Source organism: Micromys minutus (genome assembly GCF_963924665.1).
Source record: "Micromys minutus genome assembly, chromosome: 9".
In the NCBI taxonomy this organism is placed as follows: domain Eukaryota; kingdom Metazoa; phylum Chordata; class Mammalia; order Rodentia; family Muridae; genus Micromys; species Micromys minutus.
The window spans coordinates 57,381,873-57,404,792 of NC_137978.1; the positions used below are offsets into that span (position 1 = coordinate 57,381,873).

Consider the following 22,920-nt stretch of genomic DNA (forward strand, 5'->3'; position numbering starts at 1 on the left):
ATGCATTTCCCATCAGCCGTAGGTGAGAAGACACCAGGCAGAGACTGGGCGGCTGGCATTCAGGGTAGGGCTGTGGCTGTAGCTATGAACATTCTCACTGGATTCCCAGACACTCTAACCTTCACTGCTCTTCTCAGGGGGTGTTTACTAGCATTGTACTCTATGGTGAAGAAAACATATCTTGCTGAAAGTGGCAAACTTGACTAAGGGTCTTTCTAATTCTCTTGAGCTCAGTAAACTTACTGTATATCATTTGTGAAAAAAGACTCTTAAGATACACAGAATTCATCACCATGTAGACACCATGAAGGGATACCAATACCGAGAAGCTTACAATCAAAAAGGTACAGTCCACATTCTTGCCCCCCCCCTGTGTGTGTGTGTGTGTGTGTGTGTGTGTGTGTGTGTATGTATGTATTATATGTACATGTGCACATACATATAGGGAGCTCATAAGTTGACACTGGATGCCTTCTTCTGTTGTTTTCCACCTTAATTTTTGAGGCAGAGTCTCTCACTGAATTTGTAGTTCATAAACTTGGCTAGGCTTCAGAATTTTATCTGTTTCCTCTGCCCCTCCTTCCAGTGATGGATCACACATGTACAATGTTGCATGTAGCTTTTACATAGGTCCTGAGGATCTGAATTCAGATTCTCAAAAGTATTACCAACAGAGCCATCTCTCCAGTGCCCAAGGTCTAAAATCTTTTAAAATATTTATTTACTTTATGTGCATATCTTATTTACATGTATGTATACTGTATGGATGTCTGGCATTCACAGAAGTCAGAAGAGAGCGTCAGGTTATAGAACTGGAGTAATGATGATTATACAGCACTGTGCAGGAATAAACCCAGGTCTTCTGCAAAAGCATCAAGTGCTCTTAACTTCTATACTACCTCTCTAGTCCTATGTTATTGAGCAGTTTCCTCTAAGATTGAAACAGTCCATCTTAAAGAGACGCTCCTTAAGAGAGAAAGCAAGCAACTCCAAAAAGCTTCAGAAAGTTCCTGAAACTGATCAGATTCACTAGGTCTCCCCCTCCCAAAGAGTAAACAGTAAAGACTGTTAAGAGTCAATCTTAGACAAACCAAGTGCAAAGAAGCCCCAGAAGCTAGCCTAGTTATCTAAAAATAAGCAAACACTAGCTGAGCTGCCTGAAAAAGACTTAAGCCTATTAAACTATCTGGAAAGGACACCCTCCAATTCATTGGGTTCCTTGCAAAATGTTTGGTGCACTCCAGGTTTCCGGCTTTTGTACTGGGCTGGATTTTGGCAATGCAGTTATCATTGAGCCATTTCCGATTCTGTAATTAACCACTCACTCATATTCCTGTAAGTAACCCCAACAAAGCTCACTAGTCTGTTGTAGATTCCTGGTCTGGGGTGAGTAGATATGTATGTTGTGTTTCCCCAGGAAAAGTCTGCCACACAGCACCACACAGTCTATACTTTTGATGACTACAGAAGCCTAGATCTTCTATCAGATGAGTGAGTGCAGCAGCTAAGTGGGAGTGCTACGAACCATGGAGGCCTGGAAAAGCATGCTACAGCTTTTTGGAAAAAGGCGTGCCATCAAGATGTGGCTTGCTGTACTGTAAGCTAGAAGGAACAGATTGCATATAGATACTTAAGAATAGAAGACAACAAATAACAAGCAGCTCACAAGTGGGAAGTGGGAACAGACCACAGAAATATGGGTGATGACGCAACCCTGCTGACTTGCAGAGAAGTGTGAGCAGCAGCAGCAATGAGACATTTGCTCTGATTTGCAGGCTTAAAAGATAAAGCCTCTTTCTTACTATGGTGTCTCGCACAGCAGCCACCCCATAAAAGCTGTGACTGAATGAAGGAGCTGGCAGAGGGTTGAAGAAAAGGCTTCACTTCAGCTCTGCAGGTCAAGCGCAAACTGCCTCACCTTCCTAGGAAGTGATCTGTAATTTGTCACTACAGAAAACATGCAACACTCCAATCTAACAATCAAGCTTTTAAAAACTGACCCTGAGCACAGCTTTTCTTAGCTATGAGAAGCTGCAAGTGTCTGTTATTCGTGAGGCAAGTATATTATGGCATATTAGCCACATAGTATATTAATGTTCAAAACAACTTTCTTTTGGAATGGAAAGGTGCTTTTAGGTTAATGTTTGTACTTGGTAGCAGAGCTAGGATTCTTGAGCTTCCAACATACACACACAGACACACACAGACACACACAGACACACAGACACACAGACACACACACACACACACAGACACACACCCGAGTGCACAAATGCATGTATTTGTGTAACATTCACATATATGCATATATTTATGTGCCCATGCATGTGTACATCTAGACATGCAGAGAGGTGTTTAGTGGCATCGTATTGGTAACTTCTTGGTGATTATTAATGACCTGTTACACTGAGTTCTACTCACTCTCTCGAGACAAGAAGGGGAGAAAATAATGGCAACTATTTCAATGGTGTGCTGTAACAGTTAAAGGGCTAACTAACAGTGCTCCAAACTTCAATGAATACATCTAGCATGCTCTTTTACTTAAGCACTAAAACTATGGTTTTAAGAAACTATGATGATCCAGGAAGCAGTTTAGTTCATAGAAACATGTCTAAAGTATATTCACAATGAAACCACAGATGAGTCCAGGTTTCCACTGTAATACTGTATAGCACACAGACTAGGTGAGGAGGCTGTTGCTGAATGACTTTTTTATGGAAAAGGGACACTCAGAGGGGAGTGGCCACTACTTATGTCTCTTCCCATAGCCTGTCCAGGCCCTGTGTTTCCCTGGCTTACATACAGTAAGGAGGGCCATGTATGTGACTTTGCCAAGCTGCAGTTGTCTATAGGACTTCTCCCTGGCTTAAGAACTTACTTACTTTTACCATATGGTCACTTTCTGACCCTAAACAGCAGGAAAGAGTGTTCCTTCTTATGTGAGTCAGCAAACTCAGAATAATGGGCTCTGATAGAAAAGCTGGAGGAATTGGCAGGCCCAACAGGGTCCTGGGTATGCATGGTACAGTTGTTAGAGCATCCCTCAGGTAAGGCATGCACTGTGAATATATTATCAGAATGGGAAAGAGCACGTGCAGCTTGCCTTCCAGCATGCCCCAGTCCCAACCCACCAACAAGAAAAAAGTGACATCTGGAACTGGTTTTGAGGCTCTCCAGCTGCAGATCCACAAGACTGAAGGGGCTTATGGCTGTCCCTTCTGATTCTCATCAGGGCCAAACACAAGCCAGAAGACACGCTGGTTCAGAAACCAAATCAACCTCACTTTGAAATGCTCTTCACTCCCCAACCTCCTTTGAAAGCAGAATTAATAGTCCAGGTGTAAAGAGATCAAAATGAAAGATAAGGGCTTGGGTCCTCACAGGTGTATTTTGAGATTTCATAGAGATCAGATGTACCCTGGGCCAGAGCTGACCTTCCCAGAGCCTATTCTCTCAGGAGACAAGAGTCAGTAAGACTGAATTCATTTGTATTGTTGGCCTGGGGAAGGAGTGGGGGCTGTCTTTATAGGCCTGGAAAAAAAACTGCACACATACAAACTGTGTTAGAAACATGTTATGAGCCAGAGAGACAGGGGTAAGATGGTAGACACTGCCAGACAGATGGGGCAGTAAGCAAAATCTCCTAGATCTGGTGCCAGCCATTGCTCACACCCAGCATGTGCCTTTCTAATTGTTTCCCTGTGCAAGGGTATACAGGCTTGTGAGAAAGACAGAAAGGTAGGAGTAGGCTCTGCCCTCCTGCCCAAGCCTCCTTGTAGCTCAGAGAGAAGCAGGTGCAGCTGAACGTCCTCTGATACTAACAAGGGACACAAAAGCTCTGTCCTATCTACCCCTAAAACAGAGGGTTTCCTTTTTCTTCTGGACCTAGGCAAGACAGCAGACATCAAGGGCAAGCTTTGGCTAAGTAATGATCAAGTTCCTTGGGGAGAAAGGGGCATAAGCAAGCCTAGAGCAGCTCCGATGCTGACAAAGGGTGAGTCACACGAGAGGCCAGAAATGACTCTTTAGTCTTCAGTTCTTCAGGGCTCCCTTTCCAAAGGATTGCTCAGACCAGGGAGTGGGACCAAACTTCCTTCTATGTGGCACAAAAACCATTGAGGACTTCCTGGTGTTCTGACTACAGATTTTTGCAGATAAGAATCTCTATGAATGCTAGTTAACATCTGGCTAACTCACGGCATATTCAATGATTAATTATTAAACAGAACCAAAGAAATCCAAAAAGCAGCAAAATTTCTTCATACAGTTTGGCCTCATATATGCATGATGAAGAGACACATGCAGTTTGGGTTTAGCAATCGTGTAATGGAGTCCAGATGACAACGCCCTCCATGCTGGAGTCATCATCAGAGTCTCTTGGGGCCTTCAGAGCACCTTGACAGTGGAAACATGACTAACAAAGAACCTGAAGGTCTTAGGTTGCCTGGGCACTGTGTCTTTTCCCTTACCTCTACAGCTTTTTACTCAGGCCCACAGCACCAAAATAAACAGAAATCCCCCTGGCCTCTCAAGGGGGTCACAGCATGCTGAACGCATCTGACTTAACAGGCATCCTACACAGAGGCTTCCAGTGCCAGCTGTGTAGCAGCTGGTGTTCCCAGGTGATGAGCAGATAAAGAGGGATTTCTGAAGGCAGAGCAGAAACAAGGCTAGAGCCAGGGAGTGTCACTGCTGCTTTCTGGAAGGGCGGATTCTGAGTATAGAAGGGAATGCCACAGTTCCTGAGTACAAAGTGTGGTGACCTGGTCTTTGGACATGAGCCAGGGTCCCTCTGCTCTGGAAATGACAGACTCAAAGCATGGACAAGGCCCCCAATGAGGCTAAGGGAAGAGATGGGCTGACAAGATAAAACTACCCCAATCCATTTCCTCTCTTAGGCCTTCTAAATACAGGTAGCTATATTAATTAAGCCCATGTCTATCTGCACATTTGCTCATGTAATGGTTCCTTCTGAGAACTCAGGCTGCCTGGGCCTTGCTGAGATATCTACTTCCCCATGCTCTCTCTAGTGAGGGGATAGAGTTCCTTTGAGGCCACCTGGAACACCAGGTCATTCCATAAGGCAGCCTTCCACCTGCTTTGATCAGCATGGGGCTTGACCTCAAAGAGCCAGAGAGTAAGGTCCATGGAGAGTCCTTGCTATGAAGATACAGCATCCAGGCATCCACCACTCTGCTACCAACACAGCCTTCTAGGAGACGGCTATGTTTCCTGTTGTGTCAGTCCCGTTTCCTTCAGGAACATTATACTGCAAACAGAGAGCCTCTCTGAAGAAAGCACCATGGTGTCCCATTTCTGGGCTGGGGGACGGGGGAGGGATGGAAGCAGACTGCCTAGCTGTTCTGGAGTGGAACATTCCAGCACTGTGACCCCCTTCAAAGTGGCTCTCCATCCCTCTCCCCAGACTTGAAATGCTGTTTGAAGAAAGGAAGCATGCAAGCTTCCCTGTGTGACCTCAGATGGGCAGGTTCTGAATGGCAGCTGGGTCTATTACATGCCGTGTGAGAGGGTTAAGCAGGACAGCCTCAACTCTTTATAAACTTTTGCCCTGTGGATATGTACTCATTGGCGGCAGTACAAGACTCGAGCTGTATTACACGCCTTAACGATATGGTTCAACTGTCGGTCAGGCTTGGGCCTGGCAACGGGCCAGACCGCAATCAATGGGACACAGAGCCTCCCCCTTTCAGATCATCACGAAGGCTCATATTATCTCCTTTTCGTCGTGCTGGTTAAATTTATGGAGCAGAACCCTGAAGCTGCATTCCTTGGGCCGGGCCGGCCCACGCGGCCCTCCCTCCCTTTGTTCGGTACTGTAAGCGAGCTGTGCTTCGGAGGACTGCAGGGTTGTTAGTTCAGGCCCTGACTGTTTGCTCATGACTGAAATGAAGAGAGTTCAGTGGAAGGGCAAAAGGACAGCCCGAGTGTGAACCCCATCCCAGCAGGCCCTGGGCCCCTGTATATAGGCCCCAAACTACTCTTCAACATACAACTTCACTTTGTCCTCATGAAAGCAAACTCTTTAGTCCAAGCCCTGGCAAGCTTCTCGTAAAACGGCTACCAAATCCTTATGCATTTGAATCTCTACTTCAACTCTGCTAGGACATCAGGAAGAGGCGTGTTCTATCTCTACCCATCTTCTAATCTTCCTGGTTCCACAGGAGACAGGAGTGCAAACACTGACTACCAGCTGATCATACTTTTAATACATAAAAAAAGGAAACTTGGTTTTCTTGATTACCAAAGTAGACTGCATGAATGCCACACGAGTGTGCATGCTTGTCATGTCTGTTGAGGCATTGGTCTTAAGGACTCACGCATCGGATCTTCTGAATATGTCCATTCATTTGCCCCGAGCCCAGGGTCTCTGACTGGCATACACAGAGCTGGGTAGCCGGCCTGCTCTGGCAGGGCTTCTTTAGGTTTGAGGGTTGACCTATGAGGAAGGCCCTCCTTGCCTGGCTCCAGTGGCTTATCTGTGTTCAACACTGATGGAGAATGTGTACAAACTGAAGAGGGAAGCTGATCCCAGTTTCTCCCACCAGTCAGCTAGAAACCTGTTCGTGTGCATTTGCAGCTCTCTGTGGAATGAGACTGTCAGGTTGGATTTTAGAGGTCTGGAATGGTTACTAGTCCTCTTCTAACCAGGATTCAAGCATAAGAGAAGGGGGAAGGAGGCACACAGGGGCAAGAAAAAAACCAAGGACAAGATTAACCAAAGATACTACAGGACCAGACAGGAAAACTCTGAAGGATCATTGCTAACTGGACAAATCTTGACAATTCCCAAACCATCTGAAAACAGTGGACCCCCGTTCCAGAGACAACACACCTACAGGCATGTTTTAACCCTGGGCTGAGGCAGGCTTGGGCCAGGACTTTGCTTCAAGCTGAAACTGCTTGCCTCCTCATTCTAAGCAAGCCTCTTATTTCTGAGGGGCACTCTTGGTTGTCCTCAAAGGCTTCTTTATCCATGCCCCAATGCTGAGAGATTGATGAGCCAGTGAATCTGTCATCCCCAAACCTAAAGCACTCTTTCAAGGGCTCTATGGGCAGTGCCTAGGAATGAATTAATCACAGAAAAAGTTTCTTGCTTTTTAGAATCCCTCTTGTCTATGGCAAATCTTTTGCATATTCTTTATTCTGATTTGATAAAAATATTACTAAGAACCACATGAATCAGAAAACAAGAAGTGACAAAAAATAGGCACATCAAGGAAATTCAAGAGAAATGTGTGATCCGTGGGACTTGTCCCCACTTGCTTACATATGTGGTTAGAGTTCAGTTAGCCTTAGTCACAAGGAAACCTTGCATCTCCAGGGGCAGTCAACAGAGCACTTGTATCAAATTGCCACATGGGTCATGTCAATATACAGAAGTGAATGCAGCCTCCTTTAGAGATCATTAGGTAATGTAAAGATCCCTGGAGACCTGATTTGGCCCACAGTGAAACTCTGTGTATCAAGAGTCTCTGGAATATTCAAATTTGTGAAATGGCTTGTCCCTGAAAATGAGAGTCTATCATCAGCCAATAGTGAATGGGAGAACTTATAAGCAGTGAACTTGATGCCTCTACTTCCTGATGGACCATCTTAAGATCACCTTTGTGACAATATTCCAGGGAGGACGTCTGATCAAAAGCAAACAAGAAGACCAGACTCTGAAAATGCAGGTGCACAAATTGCTTACATAGCAGCAGCAGCCTTGCTACTGTCCACCTATCTGTCTGGTTGTCTGTGGGCTACCTATTCCATTAGCTCCTTAATGCTGCTACTTGTCCCCTACATGGTTAGGATACGAAGCAGTGCTATAAGATTGGTTTTGGGGACTGAGCAGAAATAGATATGGGACTTATTTTCTAACAACACACATCTACTTTTACTGAAAATGTTCCTCAAGGTCTTTCTTTTCTTTTGATATTGACCTCTTGACCAGCAGCTAAAATATATAATAAAACAAAACAAAACAAACAAAAACCTGAAACCCTCAAAAAACAAACAAGCAAACAAACAAAAAAATCCAAACTACTACCACCAATGGGGAGAAAAACCAAAGCAAAACACCCAAACAACTGTGAACATTCGTGTACATCTTCAAAAAAGATGCGTGTGGGAAGGAGTCCACTTACAGCAGGCTCCTAGATGTTACATCTTATGTAGGCTGCAGTGACCCACTCTACCTGTTTGAGTTAGCCTGGTATACCTGCAAGTTTCCCAGAGATGAACTCAGAGGGAGGGCTGAAGCAGTGACTCACTCTTCTGGGTGATTAGATATAGCCAACTTAAGTGGTGGTCAGTCCAACTATGGTCAGGGCTAGAGCCACAGTTGCTAAGGAATGTTTTAAGTACCCCATAGCAATACTGACAATGCCTTTAATTTTGATAAAACAGCACTGAAAGTCTTGTATGGACTTTCTTCCCAGTATCTGCAGAGTCAGCCCTTATAAGGAGTCCTCTTTATGACGCTCCTATAGAAAACTCAATAGGTGTTCACTATACCATACACATGTGACCAGAACACAAATGACCCTCTCCCCTTTGCCACTGGAGAGAATGACATGGGTAGGGGGTAGGATTGGTCAAAAGCTAGCTGCACAAGCCGGCAAACAAAGCTGTACCAAGACTAGAACTAGGATTTGTGTCTTACAATCTGCAGCCCTGTTCTCATGCCCAGAGACCTACCTACAGCTGACACTCAATGGGAACATCCAGATAGGTGATTTTGATCACAAAGACGTGAGACAAGGAAGAACTGATCCTACACAGACAGATGAAAAGGATATGAACTGCTGTCACTTCAATACAACAAGTCAGGGCGATGTTCCAAGCCATCCTATCAGATCTCCCACTATAATTTCGGAATAGCAACCCTTTGAATCCTTCCCTGAAAGTTAAAAAAAAAAGTTGTGATATATTTGATTTTGATAATTTTTTTTTCTTCAAATTGTGATCAGATAGAACACACTGTATTATCTGCATGGTACAGAATTGCCCTCCCCTCCCCCCAAATAAAAGGCCTGGCTTGAATGTTATGTCCCAAGAGCCATCTCTCTTGCTTAATGCCATTCAGAATTTCCTAGGAGGCTCAAGAGGTGATGGGTTCAATTTCTTGGAATAGGCCAACTAGGAGGATGAGGTTTGAAGTGAATTAGGGCTGAGCATTTATAGTCTAGAGAAAGTTCATATTCAATAACTCAAAGCATTAGAATAAGCTGCTTGCCATCTCCATTCTGTCAAAATTATGAATAGGGGACATGATAGGAATGTTAGGACAGGATGAGCCAAACTTACAGAGGTAAAAATAATTTTCCCTCCTAAACATGGAGCCCAGAACTTGAGTCTGCTGTTTTGTTTTGTTTGTTTTTAAACAGAAACTGGAGACCCCAACTGCCATGCCAGTACAGTTGGGAGAGTGTCCAGGCAGATTCAGATGCACAGGCCCTCCTCAACAGTGACAATGGCCCTGCTGGAGGGGAACCTGGCTGTACAATACTTAGCCATAGACTGTAATGCGTCTGGAAAAGATAATCGTTTTTGAAGAATGCCTTCCAAGCCATGTAATGCTTTTAGGTTGTTTATCCTAGGATCTGGCTGTGCAGCAGTGGACAAAAATGGTCTGTCAGCTGTCACAGGTCGCTTGCCCTGTCCACATTTTCGTAAGTGTGCCATCATTCTTGGTCACCCTAGCCCCGGCAGACAACAGATGCCAATGTTTGGAGACATTTGCTACATAACTCTTCCCCGACAATCCTGGCTCCAGGGCAGATTTCCATGTCATGTGGGGCCTTTGGCTGAACTCTGCTGAAACTTAGAGGCATCTCAATTACAGAACACACTAACAACAGTCTGGGGTCACCTGCTCATCTCAAGTGGGTTCAGGGTAGGTTCGTGGCCTCTGCACACCTTCTCTAATAGAGTTCTTGAACTTGGGCTGAAAGCCCAGGTAAGATCCACCAGCCAGCAGGTCCAGTCAGGTTCTCAGCCTGATTTAACTATTGATTTTATGTGATGAAAATGAGAACACACAAAGCTTAACACACAAGTCTCAAGCTTCACAGCACAGCGAAGAATCAGACAGATTTCAAACTAATACAATTAACTGCTGCTTCATCTGTTCCATAGTCCACACTCAGGAGAGACCATTGAAGGAAACACCATTGCTTGAGCCACAACTATGAGGCGCACACCAGGCTGAGTGGTTTACATACATTATATAATTCAATCCATATCACCGCCCACTGAGGTAGGTATTATTATCCCTAGTCCTATGAGTCAAAGGAATCTCACCTTTGACTAAGGGAGATTAGGAGGGGGAATGGTGGCTTCAGGCCAAGGAACAGGACACTGACTCAAATCACGGACGGCAAGCCAGCAGCGCTTTGTGCCACCGAGATATGGAGGCCACCAGGGCCTGGAGCTTGTTCTCTCTTCTCACTGGCTGTCACGTTTCCGTCCAACACCAGGAAGAACATGCAGTTTTATGTTCTTCCCACATCTCCTTCTGAGACAAGCCTTTCTCTTTGAAGAAAGACCTCTTGCCCTCCTAGTGTCAAGATAAGAAAACTTTCAGCAACTTCCCTTGCAAACTACAAAACACCCATCAGCACCCAGGATCTAAGGGAGTCGCTCACCAGCTGCCCGCTCCTCTGAATGGCTTTTATGGTTCAAGGAGGGGTGGTGACAGGGCCCTGTCACTACCATCGACTTGTGCTCTTTCTTTCATGTTCCTTGGATTTGACAAGAGCCTTCTATAACCGGTTTCTTTACAACACACAGAATGAGAGATTAAAGAGCAATACCAGACTCAAAGCTGGGGTCAGACTGGCAACAATCATTCTGAGAAAATGCCAAGGACTACCTTCATAGATATTCCAAAGTTGCTGTGATGGCGAACCGAGTGTAAGCCCCCGAGAACTAGGCCTGGGTCACAGGAAAAGCTTACAAGTACAAGCAATGTTATTACAAATTAACAATACCAAATGTGTAATAGTGATGTGAGCAAGGATAATACTCTGGGTTTCAGGAAACCAAATTCTACCAGAGCTGCTAGGGAAAAAATAGCACTAAGGATGGATAAGTTAACATCAAGTCTGCATTATATATAGGGCTTCTGATTATATATGGCAGATCCAGTCCACAGAAGCCCCTCGAAAGTGAAAGCAAGAGAATGCATGTGGCACACACCCAAAGAAAAAAGGGAAGGGGTCAACAAGTTTTAGAAGCAAAAAAGCAGACGGACACATGGTGATGAAATGTAAGCCTGAGGGAGGGAAAGCCACAAAGCAGTGAGCTAATTAGTATGGCAGAACTTGCTAGAGTTCAGAAAGATGAAGGCCCTAAGGAGCCTTGAAGGCCTGGGTATAAAGGATAAATAGGGAGGTGTCTGTGTGAAGTGCTGAAAGCAGGAGGATCGGCCGGTCAGAGGCTGGAAGAGGAGATGGATGCACACATATCCTTGGACACCCATCTGACCTAACCAATGGGTTCCGCCAGGTCATCATCACCCGACACTCTGGAGCCCTCTTCAGCCTTACAGAGGGTGGAATATCACCAACACCCAAGGACTGTCTATTCAGAAGAGAACAAGACAGAAACAAATACAAACAGAAGGAAAAACTCAGAGCAGGGGTACGACAGGAGTTCTGGGGGATGGTGCAGAGAATAGCCAAGGGGAAAACAAACCTATAACCAGGACCAGTCCATAAAGCGGATGAGGAGCTAGGTCTAGGAGGAATTTTCATGGGAATGAATGAAACTGATAACCACCTATGTTGTTTTCCAATGCACAGAGAAGTGTTTATGGGTAAATGAGCAATACACAGATGGGAATTAAAATAGACATTCAGAAGATGCAGATAGAAAACTAAGCAAACAATAATACTTAAGGTAGTCACAGATTCAGGGCAGTGGGGGAGAGAACTGGGGATGACAACAAATTAAATAACTAAAAACCTATGGCTTCACTGGGAACACCCTTTATACAGTCATCACTGATTTATCAGAACAGAAGGAAAGACCTATACTGAAAATAAGAGCAACATATGTGTTTCAATAGAAAGTCTGATGGGGTGTGGGACTAGCGGTTTGCTTATTCATTCATTCATTTTAGAATTAAAGAGACAGATGCCCCCAAATTAAAGACACTATTAAAATGCTAAGAGGGTGTTATGGAGGGTGTCTCCGAAGTAGCAATCCTCCATCTTCATCCGAGAAGCTGTGACTGCTTCCAAGAGACCTTCAGGACCAGGCCTGCTGAGTGTGGATGTCACCTCATGGGAATCATGTCGGGAGGGTCAGTGGAGCCTCATCTCATCTCATCTCACTTCCTGTGCCTCCCAGCTAACAGTATAGACCTCTGCCCCAATAGCACAAAGCCTCAGAGTCTTGGAGGTGCTAAAACAGAGACTCTGGAAGGGTAACAGAAGACGGCACTCCACCTGTGCAGCTACACATTTGTTTACATCTCTCTGGGGAGAGAGTTCCCATATCAGGGAGGCAGCTCCTTGAGCCTCAGCAATCAGGAACAGGGAAAGGTGGGCAGAAGACTGTAGGGTTAGCTACTGAGACATTAGAAAGTCTTTTGGTTAAAAAGGAAAGTTAAAATGTTGGAATTAGTGGTAGCACTGTTTGGAATCCCATTATTTGGAAGACAGAGGCAGAAGAACCAGGAGTTTCAGGGTAGACTCTGATCAAGAGTGAATATGAGGCCAGCATGGGATGAGCAAGACTGTATCTCAACACCCTCTTACCCCAAAGAGAAGCTATCTCCTTAAATTGAGACTTATTTTAAGGGCTGGAGAGATGGCTCGGTTAAGAGCACTGGCTGTTCTTCCAGAGGTCCTGAGTTCAATTCCCAGCAACCACATGGTGGCTCACAATCTATAATGGGATCTGATAACCTCTTCTGGCACACAGGTTTATGTGTAGATAGAGCTCGTGTGCGCATGCTCACACACACACACACACACACACACACACACACACACACTAAATGGTTTGGTGATGGTTGATGCTCAACCAGAAAACTCTTCAGAATAGCTTGGCTCTAATTATTCAGATATCCTCATTTAATACCTACTGAATGCATACAAATAAGAGTTCAGTAATCAACGTCTATTGTCAACTTACAGTATTACTAAGCAAATATATCTGAAAAATCAGAAATCAAGAACGGGTGAACCTGCATCAATGGGGTCCCCAGCAGTTCAAACAGACACAAAAAGACTAATTTCTACATCATCCCTCGAAGGCAGTGGTTCTCAACCTTTAAATGCTGTCACCCTTTAATATAGGACTTCATGTTGTGATGATCTCCAAACATAAAATTATTTCATTGCTAACTGCAGTTTTGCTGCTGTTATGAACTATAATGTAAATATCTGATATGTGACCCCCCAAAACCCCTGCTCTACGGGATAGCAAAGCATATGCAACAGTTTGGCTGGCTTAACAGGAGGTGGACAGGTATCAGCTATTTCCACCCAAACTGTGCTTCTGGGGTCAACTGGTGAAATCTGGGGAACCCATGAGCCCTGCCCTGGCATTCTCCCTTACTCAGCAAGGCTGACTGGATTCTAGCCAGGATCCCCAGGACCCAGGCTCTTCAAGAGAAGAGGTGGGGCTCTGTTCTGCCTCTTTGAAGTTTTCTGTGGTTGCTGGGATTTTATGATATGACCTGGGTCGCCCCTGCCATTCTCAATGTTTGAAGTCTGTTTGGGGAAAGTGTACCAGGAGCTGACTCCAGTGTGAACAGAGAGCAGCAGCCTCATAAAAACAGCTTTCCTTCAGGAGTTCAAAGGACTTATCCAAATGCTGGGGCTGGCCCTGCTCCACCAGCTTCACTAGGTAGAAAGCTACAGAGTGGGCAAGTAAACTCTGAAACCAAGACACAGTCCCCAGCACCCGAGAATAGTCAGAGCTGTGCTAACCCAACCCAGTATCCTTCCAACAGGACGGACCTGGGCTCTCTGCTTAGCACTGATGCTGCCAAGGTTGCAGTTTATTATGTTGGGCAGGTTAAGGTGAAGGACTAAATTAGGTAAATTATTGTAAGAGGTCCTTCTGGTATGTGATAAAATCTTCCCAATCATTACTTTGTGAAACCTAGTAAAGTTCTGGAGCAAGCCAGGAGAGCTGACAATGGTTGGCTAGAGACCAAAGTGGAACATCAAGACGCTGTTGCTGCCCTTACCTCTTCAAGATTAATCCGACATCACTGATATGTGCAGTTTATCAGCAAAAGGAGGATCATCACTACATTTTACAAAAGAATGGCTTGCTGGAAATTAACCAAGCACAGGTGTACCTGCCACCATCAATGTGCCTGCACAGTCACTTAAGGTGAGGGAAAGGGATTGATTGCTTTTCATATTTACAATCTCTGTGAGTCTTCCTTAATTGAAACATCTGTATTCTATGTCTGCCCCTACATGCACTCTGTTGAGGGTTCTGAAAAATGCCATTGTACACACATTAGAGATTACCAGTATAGAACTGTTGTGTGTGTGTGTGTGTGTATGTGTGTGTGTGTATAAATATGAACTATATTATCATATATAGTATATGAACTATATAGTTCATATATAAGTACATGAATGTAAGTATAGGGTTGTTATAGAGCTGGGGTTCCCTGGTGGTCCTTGCTCTAAAAGTCCCCACACATGCTCAAACCTGCACTAATGAAAGCACTTTACATTCTGTATTTAGGCCATTCAGGGTGCTGATTGGTCAACTGTCAACTGACTTGATTATAAATGTACTCTATGGTCAGACAGCTTCATCCAGAGTTTACTGCCACTGAAAATGTAGATCTGACCTGATTTTATTCTTCTCCTATAAGCCAAATGAGTGAGAAATTTAACAGGATTCTCTTTGAAAGGTGCTATGAAAGGGGAAGAAAGGGGCCCAAAGCCACTTGCAAGTTTATGATCCTTCATCCCTACCCCGCCATCCAATCTTCCAGTAATTGCTGGTCTGCAGCAGAGGATTAAATCTGTGTAGTTCAGAATTCATCTCATCTGAAGCTTTGGGAGAGGAGCTTCCAGTTCTACCTGGAGCCTCTCTTTAAGGAAGATCCCAGTCTCCCCCAAGACAAAGAATGCTGCTACAGTTAGGATTCAAGGTGCCTCCATGGCCTTTGCAGTGGACTCTCATAGTCAGTAAACAGCTCCACACAAAATACAGACCCCTCTCTGGGATAATTATGAGCGTTGCTTTACTGGAAGTTCAGACTGAAGACCTCAAATGTGAGTCCCGTGGACTCACTGAACAGAGGCAAGATGGACCAACGATTGCCAGTTCATTGGTTCCCTGGTGGCAAAAAGCCCAATCCTGAAAGCCATCTGTATAGGACATGTTGGTTCAGACACTGAGCCTGTTCTCCCTAACTTCAGTCAGTTTTTGCTTTGGGAGCAGGATCAGGCTTTTTCCATGAAGTCAGTCATCCTGGCATGCCAAAAATGGCAAAAATGAGATGCTCTCCTTTCTAGAAAGGATTATAATGTACCATGACCAAAAAAGTGGGTTTTTTTTCTCTTAACAGATAATCTTGCATAAAAATGAGTCATGGGATTTCAGAAATGGAAGGCTTTTCTCAAATACGTGTGAGCATGAACACACACACCTTGCCTTTCTTTCGCAGCAGTAGCGCTGAGCTTTCCATAAGTCATGCTATAATGAGGACGGCATTGTCTGGGGCCTTTTGAGTGAAGGGGAGTGGAGGATTTAGAGTTCACCAAGAGGGAAGAAGTCTGTCTCAGAAAATAAGACTTCTCTACTTGTGTTCCTGTGAGAGAATTTTAACTTATAAGGCATGAAGGCCTGTTAAGATGTTTCTTAAAAATATCTTCTGTAATTCCCTCAGCCTGAGTTCAGACCGGAGTGAGGCAGCCACTGTCATTAAGGCAGCTGCTGGCATAGCTTTGTGGTAGCACGGGAAGACTGAGGAATGAGAATATGTCCTGTCCATGAGGAACCGAGGAGCCATGGTTCTCACTCTGTAGCCATGAGCAGCTGACAGATGAAGTGGAGACCATGCTGCCCATGGTGCCCTGTGGACAGCGGTGGTGGGGGTGGGGAGGGGCAGATAGTCCCTTCCCTTTGTTAGGATATGGAAATGATGTTCTGCCCTCACAGAAACGGGGTCCCAAGCATATTGTAATCATGCCATACCCCAGCAGAATGGTACCAGGCTGATGGACACAACAATCTAGGACAGGGCACAGAGCCTCACAGTCAAACACAGAGAGCCCCAGCTTTCACCCCGTCAATACCCACATCTGCATCCCTGCTCCCAGTTCACAGGACTCATCTGTAAGGTACATGCTTGAAGTTAAACAAATGAGAGGTGGGGGCTGCAGGCTGAATAACCCAGTGCATCTTTAGAAGTGTTTATTTTCCTGGGTAGTAAATGAAATCATTTGTTAAAACAAACATGGAAAAATACAGAAAATTCATTTGCAACTGACGGACTAAACGGAGGAATTTCCAGAGAAATGCTGGACCTGATCAAACAAGGAGTCTGCTTCTCCATCTCAATGGGAATACTGCTGGGGAGACCGAGAGCACTTATGTATTTTCATGAACACCTTCACTGTTACACTTTGCTCTCTGGAAGTTCCAAAAGCCTGCTGCATGTGTTGATGTGACACCAAGTCCAAGGCAAAGCAGGAGCACCATAGCCAGGGAAGCCCTGGAAGCAGTTCTTTCATACTCCTGGAAGCCAAAGGAGGGCAAACCCTGTACCAGAAACGGTTCTAACTTAGGAAAGCCATTTGGTTTCTCACCAACAGGCCATTAACAGTGTCTTTAGGACATTTTAGGTGGTATCTTGGAAATGTTTTTACTAAAAAAGTCAAAGATGCTTAAAAAATCCTCTGTGAAATCAACGAAGGTTATTCAAAAGCTTCCCAGCAACTAGAATCTATGTCTGGGCTTGGTATAGCGTCCTGAGATTCCTGAATGTCAGTCCTGATGGCTATATTCTTAAACACTGATCTATCATCATCCTTCAAACTTCCCTTCCTACTTATCTAACTTAAATAACCAGATAAGCGCAACACTCCTGGCCTTTGCTAAATGGGTTTAAATATTTCAAGTTCTGTCAACTCCCATTTCTCCTGCTTTTTGGGGTCTTGACTAAAAAGGTGAAGAAATATTTTGGTGGAAACCTCTGGGCCAGGCTTCATAAATCTGTCTGTTACTTCCCCAGCATGCTGTATTGCCAAGAGCCCACGACACAGAGAAAAGTGTGGGCCCAGGCAGGCAGTCCCACCTTCATTTGAAATTGGTCTTTTTCTGGACACCCCCTCAGTACCACTGCATTTAGGAAGAGAACCAGGCATGCACATGGCTGGCTGCCCTGCTTGGCCTGGTCTCCCCAGAGAGTGCCAAGCGCTCTCATATGGCATCAGTGGCACTGCAAGCATCTGTGCCATTTTTATACTTTACTTAAGAACAGACAAATGTGGCCCACTCCACGTAGACTAGAAGACGCACCCTGAGCCAGCAGAACACTGCCTTGGAAAAAGCTTCCTGTTTCGGTTCCAAACCACACATACTTGTAGAGTTAACAAATGCAGCAGGGGATACTGGTCTGCAACATGGATTCATGGGCCAGAGGCGCTGCTGTCCTTGGCCTTTTCTTCCCCTTCCTTCACTGGCCTTCCTAAGGACGGTTAGACTGCATGGGAACACTAGAAGAAAGTTAGATGGCTGCCTTTTTGGAATGCCCAGCAAGAGAAACTTAGAAGTATTTTAATCTGAAAGAACATAAGGAGGGGGGTTCCCTATAAATAAAACCATGCTCAAATAACCATGAGAAAGAGCCAGTGTTTCCTGTAAAGCTACTATGCAGATGGATTACTGGAAAGAGTACTCTTTCACAGTTTATGACTTACTTCACTCTCATCTGCTCAAAAGTTGGGTCATTTAAAACATAGATGGCTGAGATCTAAGCCTTCAACAGGATGAAATATGGCAAAGGAAGCAGAGAATCTCTTCCAAGTGCAGACTCAGAGGCAGAACTCTTGGACTCTTGGGTTCTGTTCCTGGCATGCTCCCTGGGTTCAGGTCAGTCTTCGGTCAGAATCTCACTTTTAATCCCTTCAAGTCATTTGTTAGTCCCTATTGTCTAAACAGTGGGGGAAATCCTGAGTAACACTCCTGGATCCTGTTCAATCAATGGGGATGGCTGGAGATGGTTCTACCTCACTTCCAAGAAGCCTGGGTTATTTATCCCTTGGGTAGTATCAGGATGTTGTGGAGAGACCTTAGTGTTATCAGAGCAAAGCCCAGAGACAAGGACACATTTCTCCACCTGCAGGGAGCTCTGTGCATGACCTGAGGATAATATTGCCCAGCCTTAGTGTAGCTCTTCATGCTTCTATATTAAAATAACCTTGGTTGGGCTTCAAACCCTTGGGAGGTAGACTATTTAATAGACAAGTATATCTAATCTCTTATGTATAGATGGAAAATGCTGAGGTGTGGACAGGCTAAAGATCACACCGACGAGTCAGGTTTAGTAAGTGAGCAGGGTCTGGGAGGTTTTTGGGTCAAGTGTTCTGTTCTCTCCATCACATAACTTATTAATAACCTAGACCTAGAAAAATATACTGAGAAAGCCAGGTGAAAGGCTACTGTTGTACTTTGGAAAACCCCTGTTCCACCTTTTCAATAAAGTAGAGGGCACCATGATTGATCCACTGGCCTGTGGACATGGCTGCTATGACATCCACAGTCACTGGCCCTGAAGGATCTGAGAGGACAGATGCAAGTGGTTAGTTCTTCCTGAGTATCTAATGCCCGTGGGCCCTTCACTGAGTGGCTTGTTTCTAGGCAGAAAGATTGTCCAATCAGGGCACAGTGCAGCAGGTGCTAGGCTGGGGTCATGCAGTAAGCTGCCTGAGTCTGGCTTTATTATCTCTAGCCAGCTGTGTGGCTTTGGACTAATCACAAGGCTTCCTGAATTGCCTGTAAGTAAAGATCAAAGATGAGTGAGACTGGCCAGGTGGAAGCCTCTAGACAGAACTCTGTGAGAAGCTCATTCTATCTACTTGGTCTGTTCTGCCAGGTTCCCTTTCGGGACTTCTTCCCTTTGTCTGGTCATTCCTTGCTTGTACTTCAGGCTTCATCTCTAGAAAAAAAAAAAGTGTCCTGATTCCTCAGGCCTCGAAACCAGCCATCCACTGTACCCCCTGCACATTTTCTGATCAGGCCTATCACCACACTATCTCTACATTGATTCTGGGTCATCTAGCAACATTCTGTAGATAAAGATGTATATGATTGTTCGAGTCTGTTGCCCTGATTAATCCTAAGCGTTCCAGTATTCTCAGCCTAGATTTCATAGGAAAATTTCAATCAACATTTAATGACTGGAAATAAATGAGAGAATGACAGAAACTGGATGGCACTAAGTCAAATGTTCTGGGGGAAATGCTGGGTGACTGATAAAAATGACAAAAATATCTCTATTCCTACAGCAATCATGGTGACATGGTTTGTGCGTCTAGAAAGAATACAAAGCATCCTGCAGGCTTGCAAACCAACACTGTGCAAAGGCCAAAACATTTCTTTTTAGTCAACATCATTAACTTCTTCACAGCACAGAAATCATCTTTTAAAGACTCAACATTTAAACATGTGTATATGTGGGGAGAGGGTGTCTGTGCGTGTGTGAGTGCTCATGGAGTTAAGAGCACACACACCCTGAAGCTGGAATTACAGGTGGTTGTGAGCCACACAACATGGGCTCTGGGAACTGAACTCAGGTTCTCTGCAAGAGCACTGCATGGCTTACCCACTGAGTCACTTTTCCAGCACCTTACAAAGCTTTTTTCTTTTTGAGCAAACATACCAATCCCGTGATATTTTAACAAATAATGAACAGTTCTTTGAGAATGTTTGGGATTTTCAGTTGTATTTACACTTTATGCTGAAAGGTATCTCTTGAGCTTTGAGTAGAAATAAAGAACATGCTGGAAATACTTTGGAGGTTTCTCTACTGCTTGCCCATCTTCACTGCTACACATATGCCTAAAACAGACATCAGGGCTGTTTTAGCTTTATATCTGAGACTAGAATGTAGCTTAACTTGTGTGCAGCCTTCACCTTACCACCACCACTCCCCCACATGCCACAAGCAGCTGCTTCCAGATGGAAGACATTTTGCCAGGACACATAGCAAGGGCTTGGTCTATAATGATAAGCATTTCTCCTACTGCAGCAAGATGTCACTGATGAAGTTCCCCGATGGCAGACAATGGCACTCATTTTAATTGGTGTTGACTTCTGAAGGAGCAACAGGTATGGATACAGCCAACTAGCTTCTACACAGGTACAGATGCTGAGCTGTTTCAGATGCAAAATCCAGGGCACCTGCCACTGGTTTGGTCACAGTGCCCACGAGTCCCCTGCCAGGGCCAGATATGAAGCCGCTGACTCTTGCTTTCACCCGAGGATCATCAACTATGTAGGCTGCAGTAATCTTCCATGGGCTCAGTGAAGCCCCTCTAGAAACAGCAAACCTCCTTGTTTCTTTGGAGAAGGGAAACTAAAGTAGACCATTAAACACCTAAAGTTAAAGTGGCTGGGTTCTATGGGCTTTGGCACTACATGGGCCATCTCTAACTTCCAGTCCTAACTGGCATAAAGACAAATCAATATCTCATAGCAGAACTACCAGCTTACTTGTAGAAGTGGGGATGATTCCTTTTCCAAAGGCTAGAGGACTGGCTGGCAATGCTGACTAGAAGGAAACCTAAGAAGGAACAGCCCGTGTGCTTAACTGCAACATCATGTATTCTAGAACTACACTGGGTCTAGGAGAAAAGACCACCTACCAGCATTCAGTAAGCTGATGGGCATGGGGAGGCTTATAATGATATACTGCTAATTTCAATCTCTCTAATGAGAGGACCAGACATTGTATTTTCTTACCTATTTATAGAAAAACATGACACTTTTTGTGTGGGTGGGTGCAGTAAGAGTAGGTTTGATGTAGCCCAGGCTGGCCTTGAACATGCTATGATCTTAAACTCTTGATTCTTCTGTCTGCACTTTCCCAGTGCTGGAATTATAAGCATATTCTGTCCCTTCTTCATGCCATGGTGTGCCTCCTTTCCATATATTTTTATTGCACGAGCCAAGACATTTCTGCTACATGTTTAAGTTAAACAACATAACTAAGTCAAACACATTGTTAAACACATCGATGTGGAGTAGAGAAGCCTCAGACCTGAGCTCAAAAGCAGAGATCAACTCTTGCTATGACACTGACCTGGGACCACTGAGTGTGGCTGTGTCTCTCACCGCCTGAGCCGTTTCAGATGCAAAATCCAGGGCACCTGCCACTGGCTTGGTCACAGTGCCCACAAGTCCCTTGCCAAGACCAGATATGAAGCCGCTGACTCCTCCTTCTGTTTTCACGCCTTCCACTGTTGATGTTATAACACTGGTCAATCCACCGATGATACCTAGTGAGAAAAACAAACAAGGTTACTGTTACCTGGCCAAGATCAAAACCAAAAGTATTACAAACCAAATTTCCAGTTTGTGCATCTGGAATGATGATGCAGTTTGTGGATGTATAAGTCAAGGGACCCAGGAGACTTGTCTAGAAAGTCCAGAATAGTGGACACTGTACCAGACTGTGCGTTAGAAAGAACACATGTCTAAGATAATAAAAAAAAAATCAAAACCAAAACAAACCCCTGAGCTGTAATGTTGGTAGGTAGTGTGCCTGCCTAGTACACAAAGCTCAGGTTCAGTCCGTACTGCTGTATAAAACCAGGAACGGTAGCACACACAGGAATCCTAGTACTAGGGAAGTAGAGACCAGAGGCCAGAAACGCAAGGCCATCTTGAATTTAGCTACATAAATTTGAGGGCAGCCTGGAATAAATGAGACCCTGCCTCAAACTGAAAAAAAAAAAAATGCAAAAAAATCATCAGTCCACTAGTCACTGATTGAATGAAAGAAAAGGTGAGAGGTTAATGGAGGCCTTTCCCCCGCTTCTAGTCCAAGTCTGAAGCAGCATGCAGGCAGTAAAGAGAGGATACAGTGAAGGGGATAAAGCAACAGGAGACTAGGAAATAGTCCCTGGGAAAGGTTAAAGCCTCTGAAATGTAAAGTTGGCTAACCATATTTCACTTTTCCACGAATACTGTGAGCCAATACCACCACATATTTGACATGGTTTGTGTAATACTGCATGCTTTGCTGAGGCCATTAGTGTAAATGATGAAGAATTCATTAAGGCACCCCAAATAGCTGCCAAGGCTAACCAGGACCCTTGGGGTTGTATTAAGCTTAAAAGACCAATCTAAGTGAAAAGGGCATTCAAACGTTTATTTTAAAAGCTGACAGCTATGGCTGAAGCAGGCCCAGAAGTGTCCACAAGTTGGCAAAGGCTAGTGAGGTCACAGGCATTGCAGGGAAGAGGCAGGCCCAGTACAGTGAACATTTCTAGGACTTGGGCCAGGGACACTCACAGGATGTTTACCCTCTGACAGTTGGGGTGTGAGGAAGCTCTCTGCACTCTTCAGTTCTAGTGAGACAAATTGGGAAAGGAAACTGGTTGGATGAGAGTGTACTAAGAATTCATAGTGTTTCTTTCAGACTCAGGGTCCTTTTGCTTCAGTGAGGCAACATTTCTATCCTAACTTTGAACAGAATTCCTGCTAAACAATTAGGACTTAGGAGGTGGACTTCAATGGATCCAGGCCAAGTAGGAACTCCAGTTTTTTACTCATTTATTTTGTAAGCATGTGAGCATGCTCTCTCTCTCTCTCTCTCTCTCTCTCTCTCTCTCTCTCTCTCTCTCTCTCTCTCTCTCTCTCTCTCTCTCACACACACACACACACACACACCTGTAGACACATGTACTCATATAAACA

At 44.7% G+C, this 22,920-nt stretch overlaps 1 protein-coding gene across 1 annotated transcript in view; it reads right to left on the reverse strand.

The window, feature by feature from the left end:
* Nucleotides 1-22,920, reverse strand: part of VPS13D (vacuolar protein sorting 13 homolog D) — a 217,108-nt gene that overhangs the window by 21,287 nt on the left and 172,901 nt on the right. Inside the window, exon 67 of the mRNA XM_080922046.1 lies at nucleotides 21,302-21,497. Coding sequence (XP_080778172.1) covers nucleotides 21,302-21,497 — 196 coding nt within the window. The remainder of the gene's footprint in view (nucleotides 1-21,301; nucleotides 21,498-22,920) is intronic.